This window comes from Octopus bimaculoides, chromosome Z (assembly GCF_046866305.1).
Source record: "Octopus bimaculoides isolate indiv1 chromosome Z, ASM4686630v1, whole genome shotgun sequence".
NCBI lineage: Eukaryota > Metazoa > Mollusca > Cephalopoda > Octopoda > Octopodidae > Octopus > Octopus bimaculoides.
Window position 1 is genome coordinate 8,528,182 of NC_142944.1, and position 10,000 is coordinate 8,538,181.

Below are 10,000 nucleotides of genomic sequence, written 5' to 3' on the forward strand. Positions count from 1 at the left end.
ACGTATGTGGTGGAATGTTTGCTTATAATAACTTGTATATGCACACATGAGAGTAAGGGGACATCTGAGTAAGGCTGTGCACACGAACCCACACATATAGATGTGCATTGGAGTGCCTATAGCGACCTATCTATAATGTTTGTAGGCTTTTTGGGTGACTTGTATTTTTAAGGGTTTTTTGACATATACCTTTTTTATATTTTTGCATGTCCCACATGCTATACCTTCATTTATGTATTCTTTATTATTACTATTATTATTTTTTTCCTGCGGTACCCTTATTTGTATTTTTATTTTTATTTTTATTTATATTTTGATTTCAATTTTATTTTTTATTTTTATTTCTATCTTATTTTTGCTGTTGTTTTTCTTCTGGTCTCTACCACACCTCTGTTTTTACCTCTTGCTCTACATTTGTATGAAACCCTTTGTGAATCTCTGAAGAGGCCTAGAGGTTCGGGCATGTAACCCCATTTCAAAATGTCATCCGATAATCACTCCAGAAAGGAATATTCGGATAGAACGGGACCTGCCAAAACTAGGCCGAAACAGCTGTAAGATTAAACTTCTGTTCATCCTCTGATTCCTTATGTACTTTGTACTTCTATATGTAAACCATGTTGGCAAAATAACATAGTCTGCCATGGACACCTGTGCTTTGGTTCTTCCTTTCTTTTTCTTTTCTTCCTTTTTTTTGTCACTTTTGCTATGAATTAAATTAGTGAATTCAACGGGATACACCGTCTGCAAGTAGTTGGGTTCAGCATATTATCCTCCATTTTCTAATTGTTACACAAATTTTGGGTAAAACCTCCACTTTTACCCACTCCCATTGATTGCACCTAGTATAGCACTAGTGTAGCAATAATTGGGTACCCTCCCAGCAGTATACTGGATAGATACTATCCCTTAGTGGGTTGTACCCCCAACCCCTAACTCTCTCACATTATATATATATATATATATATATATATATATACACATATATATATTACAGAGATGTACTTGCATAGCAAGTGACCTGACCTGATTTGAGATCGTGATTTGAAATCAGTTGTAGCATGGAATTTTGTCAGCAAACAGGTCACAGTCTCAAAGCAACGAAAATATTTTGGCAAATTAAATTTAAATGTAGAAGTGAATCTAACGGTTTTTGTGTGTTTCTTAAATGACTTATAAACACCTTCCACGCTGCAATTATATTTATCATCATCATCATCATCATCATCATCATCGTTTAACGTCTGCTTTCCATTCTAGCATGGGTTGGACGATTTGACTGAGGACTGGTGAAACCAGATGGCTACACCAGGCTCCAATCTGATTTGGCAGAGTTTCTACAGCTGGATGCCCTTCCTAACCCTAACCACTCTGAGAGTGTAGTGGGTGCTTTTACGTGCCACCCATATATATATATATATATATATATATATAAGCGCAGGAGTAGCTGTATAGTAAGTAGCTTGCTTACCAACTACATGCTTCCAGGTTCAGTCCCACTGTGTAGCACCTTGGGTAAGTGTCTGCTACTACAGCTTTGGGCCGACCAAAGCCTTGTGAGTGGATTTGGTAGACGGAAACTGAAAGAAGCCTGTTGTATATATGTATATATATATATATATGTGTGTGTGTGTATATGTTTGTGTGTCTGTGTTTGTCCCCCCCAACATCGCATGACAACTGATGTTGGTGTGTTTACGTCCCCGTAACTTAGCGGTTCGGCAAAAGAAACTGATAGAACAAGTACTAGGCTTACAAAGAATAAGTCCTGGGGCCGATTTGCTGAACTAAAGGCAGTGCTCCAGCATGGCCACAGTCAAATGACTGAAACAAGTAAAAGAGAATAAAAGAGAATATATGAATTTACAGGATCTGATAGAATCAAATATTTAAATAGTAAAAGAACCAAGACAGCGTTGGCGACATCTGTAATGTACCTTAACCCCCCTACCTATGCAAGCCTGTAAGGCAGACATTAAATAACGATGACGATGATGATGATGATGATGACACACACACACACACACACACACACACACACCTGCACACACACTTACATATAGTCTTTTAAGAAAATCACTGATGCAAATTTAAAGTGGAGTGAAAAAAAAAAACAAAAGCAAAGTAGGAACAAGGGGTTTATAGTTTTTATTTATCTTTCAATATTTTATATATGAAATCTTCTTATTAAAAGAAAATGGAAATGTAGCTAGCTCTGTTTTCTATTCTCCACAGTTCATAAGTACCAAAACAGTAAATTTCTTTTTAAATACTTTTAGGTGGGTGGGAATGGGGATGTGGCTGCAACATGCACAAACTGGCAGTGTTAAATCAGCCAGTCTGTTTTTAATAAGGATAGCCTCTTTAATCCTGAAATTTCCAATATTCTTTTTTGTTGCTTTGACAGTTACTACTTTGCAGCAGATGTTATTTTAAGGGAGCATAAACTCTACTTAACAAAGTCAAAACTGCTTATGCATGAAGTGAAATCTGTCCTGCATACACAACAGATGCAGGAAAGTGGGGAAAGAGATCTTTCAACACCAAAAAGTTCCAAAGGGTGATGTTAATTGATGATGGCTACTCAATATCCTTTATTAGGGACCTTAATAAATAATATAAACCTTAAGGAGGCTCACACCTCCATCAACAACAATTGATTTTTCAAACAATAACACTTAAAATGATTGAGAAACTATTGTAGGCAGTGAGGTAATCTGCAGTGAGGATTTGAATGTAGAGCTTGCACAGTTCTTTCTGGTGCGAGAGGCAAATGCACACACACACACACACACACACACACACACAACAACAACCACCACCACCACCACTAGACCACACACACAGACATGCATGTACATACAGAAGTATATACATACAGGTGGAAAGAGTGAGAGTAGGAGAGAGGAAAGCCCAGAGCTTTTTAAAGTCATTCTTATTAATGAAACAAAATTTACTCATTAGCAATACCAGATATGGCCTAAATGACACTAATTAGCTGATTTAACATTATTGGTCTCTTCATGCCACTAGTGTCCTTCAATATTGGCATTCATAAAATAACCACTTCGTAATTTCTGATCTGTGCAGTAGAGAGTCAGTTCAGCCTCCATTTGTTTTTTTTTTGGTAAGTTTGATAAAGAGTTTTTATGCTTGAAATATTGAAATATAAATTTGACTTTGCTTTTGCTTTCATTTTCAACTTGCATGAAAGTGGATTTATTCAATTACCACTGAAAAGTTCCTGGCTTTAAGGGTATCACTAAAGGCCTGGTTGGAGGTCCAACATTCTGAGTTCATAAACAGGGCTTAGAAAAACTGAAGGTCCACTACAATAAGTGTATGAATCTGAAAGGAGAATATGTTGGATAAAATCATAATTAACTGATTTTTCTGTATTTTCGTATTTTCTTTTAGCCCAAAGCCAAGAACTTTTTAGCACTATATATATATATATATATATATATATATATAAAATATACGTGTGGGTGCTGAAATGTTTCTGGCTTTAAGGGCATCGTGAAAGACCTGGCTGGAGGCTCAACCTTCCGAGTTCTTTTACAGGACTTAGAAAAACTGAAGGACCACTGCAATAAGTGTGTGAATCTGAGAAGGGGAATATGTGGAATAAAATCATAATTAACTGATCCTCCTGTTTTTTCCTTTTACTCAAAGCCAGAAACTGTTCAGCCCCTACTTGTGTGTGTGTGTGTGTGTGTGTGTGTGTGTGTGTGTGTGTGTGTGTATATACATATATTATTTATATTATTATATGTATACTTATATGTAATGACTCTTTTTACTATGCTTTATTAGTAGTAAGCTACACAAGTGACTCAAGAGCCAAGAATTTATTGCATGACAATAAACAAGTATCAAATCAATACGTGTGTGTGTGTGTCTGTGTGTGTGTGTCTGTGTGTGTGTGTCTGTGTGTGTGTGTTTGGTGATGCAAACAGGAAAGTAGAACTGAAAACAAGAGTATATTTCTTTCGTTTTTGGTTTTGGTTTGCCAGATTCTTTATGTGAGTTTGTGTGTTGAAGCATATTCTGTTGTGTCTGGGGAGAGTCATTCTCTTCTAGTGCCTATAATTGCTATGCCATATAATTGCCAGTGAGTGTGTTAAATTATAAGGCATTAAAAGAGAATGACTCTCCCCAGACACAGCAAAAGAGTATATATATTTTTATTATTAATAATTGGCAGAACTTACAGAGTGACTCAAAGCCCAAGAACTTTATGTTTAATGATAAGTACCAGGGCATGAAACTCTCGATCTTTGAGTGATTCTGAAACTTCTGCCGATTATTAATATCAAGGCAGTGCTTCAGCATGGCCACAGTCAAATGACTCCAAGTAAAAGAATATATATATGCGAGTGTATACATATACAAACACACACATGCATGCACACACACAGAGATTCATATAATAATGATTATAACAATAATCCTTAAATGAAATTAAATATTTTAATACTTGAAGAAATGAATGCATGACCATTAACCACCTGATATCCATGGATATTGCTGACTGTGCTGAAATCATCCCAGGAATATGGACTATGATCTTAAGAAACATGGAATTTGTGGAAACGCACATAGTGATGCATTGAAGTATTTATAAATTCCATGCAAAGATTATTGTTATTATTATATTTATCTTAGATTATATTGGCACAGCTCAGTGTAACCCCAAAAAACTGGTATCACCAGCTAGCATCGTTAGAGGCTGTAACTAGCATAATAGAATAGGAACTTTCATAAGCATATTCAACATGTTTAGTGTAAATGAACTTAAAGGATATATATATATATATATATATATATATATATATATGTGTGTGTGTGTATAAGAAGGGATGACCACTAAGTGGACATTTGATATGCTAGAAAGAGGTCATCAACGACCCAACCACAAAGAAAAATGATGTTCTCCAGAAAAAAAAATTCAGCAAACACTAGTTGGGTCGTTGATGACCTCTTTCTTGCATATTGGATGTCCACTTAGTGGTCATCCCTTCTTATACGCATGTAATACAATTTTTCTGAATTATCAGATTTTTTTATATACTAGACCACTGGTTTTAAATTGATGTTAATTAAATCAATATTCAATTTATCACCTTCAGTATATAAATACATATATATATGTCTTAGATATGACTTTAAACTGCATCAATAGTGGAGCCTTGGTTTGAGAATTCCAGGCTTTTGAGGAGTGTGAGACCACCTCTTTACTTCTATCATTTCCAGGTCTATTCTAGCCTGGACTAGTAGCCTCTGCCAGGATCCCAGCTATGGGTTAACTAGCAGATGTGATGACGATCCATCAGGTTGCGTAGTGAAACCACCGGGAGTGAGGGACTCCTAACTGTTATCACAACATCTTTTCAGGAGAGAGAGAGACACTCTGATGTGAAACCTGCAGTGTCACATGGTCACAAATCATCTCGCTTTGGCCTGTCTCTAAGGACTAGTTACAGAGGCTCAGACAGTGGTACTCGTCTGGTATAAGTGCTTATCACTATAATCCAATGACGTACAGATGTCTCTTTATGGTAACCTCATTTGTCATCTGAGAAGTCATGGATGGAAAGTCAGCAAGGAGACAATAATCATCTGTGGAATGGAGCAATCACCATATATGTATTTAGATCAAGACAGTTATGGCCAGTTTATAGAGTTACCTGGCTATAATTGAGCCATAGCTGTCTCGCTTTTGGACTTATGATTTACTGACAATGTATATATATATATATGTGTGTGTGTATGTTAGTATGTAAGTATATGCTTATGTGTACATGTATGTATATGCTTATGTGTAAATTTTTGTGTATGAAAGTGTGTATGTCCAGAAGACTTCTTTTTTGTCTTTTAATCTGTGGTAAATATTTAATAGAGGTATACATATATATGTATAGTACATGGTAAAATTCGGGCAGGAATTGGAAATATTGAACTAAATTTTAATATTTGGTCTTTTTCTTTTCTTGTCCATTATTGGAAGCACATTGCTTTTCGTTCCCTTTATAAGTCTGCATTGCTGATGTAATTCCGAAAAAGTCACTGACCAAACTTGTCACTTCCACAGGAATAATTCTATAAAATGAAACAAAAAGAAAAAGAAAGAATTGGTTTGACCATTTGTTCATTTATTTACATATTGGAAAATGGCTTTGGAGTGATCATGGCGGTGGCGATGGTTGTGGTGGTGATGGCAGTGCTGGTTGGTGGTGATGGAGGTGTTACAATGGTAGTGGAAGGGAATAATATGGAAACGGTGGTGGATAAAGAGTGTGGCTTCAAAATGGGACAACTTCAAAGGAGATAAAATGCCAAATTGATCTGTGCTGTAGTTTTCTTTTTATAGCACCAGTTCCGATATTTTTGGATCAGATCTCGTATGGAATACAAAATATTTGGAGAATTAGGAGTTGACTTCATCAGACCATTTTCTCTGCGATTCCACTCCGATTCCTATTAAGTGCAGTGGTTATTGTCATTGATGTTGTTATTACTTCTCTCCTAAGATGGATACACAGTGGTTCAAAATTCAAAGTCTATATCACCTTTGTAGATTACAGTCAAACTCGAAACATTTAATTACTAAAACGAATGCACTTAACCACACATTAATGAGAAATTATTGTCATTGGGAGATTATTACTATCATTAAAAAGAAGTGAGAGTTCATAACATGAAGAGCATCTGATTGTAGAAAATTTGGGATCTTTCTGATTTGGCAGGCGCCACTTTTTATTTATGTTTTATTTAGTGTGTTTTCTACCGAAACACTTTAAAACTTTGTATACTTGTATATTTTGTCTTATATAACAGAGAAAAATGTTTATATTTGAAGTTATTTCATGTTAAAAGTTGTTGTATTTCGGTAATTTCAACCAATTACTGACGTCTATTGAGGTGAAAACAATTACTGCTATGGATTGTCAACAAAACGTTGTGCAGTGTAATGGGATCTTTTCCCTTGAATAAAATTACTGCCATTATTTGTCAACAACAACTATCGGTGGTACTGTTATTTATAACATCGTTCGTGCGTTTGTACTGGTTTTAGCTTGAGGGTTTTAGGGTTAGGGTTCAGGTTTTAGAGTTAGGATTAGGGTTAGGGTTTTAGGGTTAAGGTTAGGTTTAGGGTTAGGGTTATGCGTATTGGCAAAAATACTCAATACCCTAACCCTAACCCTAAAATCTTAACCCTAATTCTAAAACCCGAGCCCTAATCCTAAAACCCTAAAGCTAAAACCAGTACAAACGGACGAACGATGTCATAAATAACAGTACCACCGATAGTTGTTGTTGACAAATAATGGCAGTAATTTTATTCAAGGGAAAAGATCCCATTACACCGCCACAACATAATGTTGACAAACCACAGCAGTAATTGTTTTCACCTCAATAGACGTCAGTGATTGGTTGAAATTACCGAAATACAACAATTTTAACACAAAATAACTTTAAAAAGATGAAATTTTCTCAATAACACTAAGAGTAAAAGATGTTTTATATGACACATTCTACCAGTGTCTCAAGTTTAAAAGTGTTTCGTTAAGTATACAATGATCCAAAATTTGCCTTAATAAATTCCTTCTGCCCCATGCAGACATAGAAAAGCGGACGTTAAAACTATATGGGGTAACAGCATTAATCAGTGATGTGCAAAAGTACAGACTTGTTACTAAGTGCAGACAGTTCAGATATGGCTTGAAGCACTTTTGAATCTGTAAAAAAAGCCATTCACAGTGTTTTGCATCGGAGAAAAAGTTTTCCCCTGGCACCTATCAGTCTACAGTGAGGAATTTTCTCCAAGATCGAAAACAATGAATGGGTTTCCTACAGGTCTGAGTACACCGTAAACATTTTTGGGATCTTTCTGATTTGGTGGACACCATTTTTTATTTAGTGTTTATTTAGTATGTTTTCTACCGAAACACATTAAAACTTCGTGGTGTCCACCAAACCACAAAGATCCCATTTTTGTACTGGCAACAAGCTTGTAATTAAAACTGATGATAATGATAATGTGGACAACGATGATGTTGATGATGATGATGATGATGATACTCATTCATCACTGTCACTATCATCATCATTATCATCATCACCATCAATCACCATCAATCGCCATCAATCGCCATTGTTATTATCATCAACCTTCATCATTATTGTTGTAATTTCTATCTGTCTTGGGCCAATGTGTGTAGTAAAAAAACAGAAAGCAGTATGACGTTCTGAGTGGGAGGTGGTATGCAACAAGCCTTGTTCTGAGAAGCAAAATGCTGTAGTAGTAGTAGTAGTAGTAGTTGTACAAGATAAAGTGTGAAGAGAGAGAGAGAGAGAAGTTCGTTGCTAAATCAGTTGGTTGCTTTTGTTTCGGATTGACAGCAACATCTCATAAGGGGAATCTGTGAGTGGATCATGTAATTTCAAAAACAGCTGAGATACTGAAAGTGTGTTGTCTCCAGATTCAAAACTTAAAAGCACATGTGGTACCATCATTTTTTTTTTTTTTTTTTAGAGGTGGCATGGCTGGTGGTTGTGGTGGTGGTGGTGGTGGTGGTGGGGGGGATGACAGTGAGGATAATGAATGATGACAGCAGTGGAAATGGTAAGTTTAAATGGTGCTTGGTGGTTGTGGCGATGATAACAATGATGATGACAATAACAATGAGAACGATGACGATGATGATGACGATGATAAGGATTATGGCCATAATGATGATGATGATGATGACAACAACAATGATGACAGATGACGATGACGATGACAACATACATCGCTGCTGTCTCATCTGACAATGACAACATCAGTAGTACAACAGCAGTGGTGGTGGGGGTGAGGAGGAGGAGGAGGAGGATTATGATTTTGGTGATAGTGTGTGTGTGTGGGGGGGAGGTAATGGTAAAGAATGGTTGTGGTGATAGGGGTCACAAGAATAATGATGACGACAATGACAACAGTGATGGTGATGATGATGATGATGATGATGATGATGATGATATCATGTTTGTGGTAGTGATGTTGATGATGGTGATTGTAGTGCTGGTGATGATGGTGGTTCTGGTGAGTGTAAGGACGGTAGTTCCATCACAAGAAGATGCTTTGTAGGCAAGTATTAGGGAACATGAAGTTTGGAGTAGAAAATGGATGGCATATCATCATCATCATCATCATCACCACTACCACCACAACCACCCCACCACTGCCGCCGCCGCCACCACCGTCATCCGCCACCACCACCACCACCGCCACTGTTACCACCGCCGCCGCCGCCGCCACCGCCACAACCGTCCAACACCACCACCACCACCACCACCACCACCAATACAATAATGAAATTGATGCATTACACCTTAAACAAAACCAGAGAATATGTTATGGCCAGAACAACTTTTGACCATAAGTCTGCTGGACCAATGCCAATCTGAAGCTAAACACCCACAAGGAAGCATACATTGTGTGATGTAGTCTTAGATACACTTACATCTGGACGGCAAATATTTTAAAGCAAATACCAGTCAAAAGCTGGATTCGGTATAATCAACTCTCCTTCCCAGCCCACCCCACCTCATAAAAATTAGTGGTCTTGTGTTTTATACTAGAAATAATTATTTAATTAAGTCTTCCTTTAATAACCCCATGTTTATTAAAAGGAATATACATCCCCAACTCTGCTTCCTTTAATCTCTCCTTTACAAAATTTTGGCTCTTGTGTTTTGGGCCAAAGAATTTAATAGAATTAGGTCTTGCAGAATGTTTTGTGAGAGGCATGCAATCAATACTAAGCTGTAGATTAATAGATCAGAAATGCATTCCAGGCTAGAGTATGGAATAAAAGCATCAGCATCATGGATTACAAGAATATCGCCTCTCTTAGAAATTATAAGAATCAGTAATTTTGGTGAATGGAAATTAATGATCATGAGACTTAGTTCTTTTGAAGTTGCTGATAGTTACAGTGGTAGTAATGGTGGTGGT

The 10,000-nt window shown here is 36.7% G+C and overlaps 1 protein-coding gene across 1 annotated transcript in view; it reads right to left on the reverse strand.

Annotated features, from left to right (window-relative positions):
• Positions 1-10,000, reverse strand: part of LOC106874561 (epidermal retinol dehydrogenase 2) — a 170,442-nt gene that overhangs the window by 1,788 nt on the left and 158,654 nt on the right. Inside the window, exon 5 of the mRNA XM_089365488.1 lies at positions 1-6,102. This exon is cut by the window's left edge and continues 1,788 nt beyond it. Within this exon, the coding sequence (XP_089221614.1) occupies positions 5,970-6,102 (133 nt within the window). The 3' untranslated portion in view covers positions 1-5,969. The remainder of the gene's footprint in view (positions 6,103-10,000) is intronic.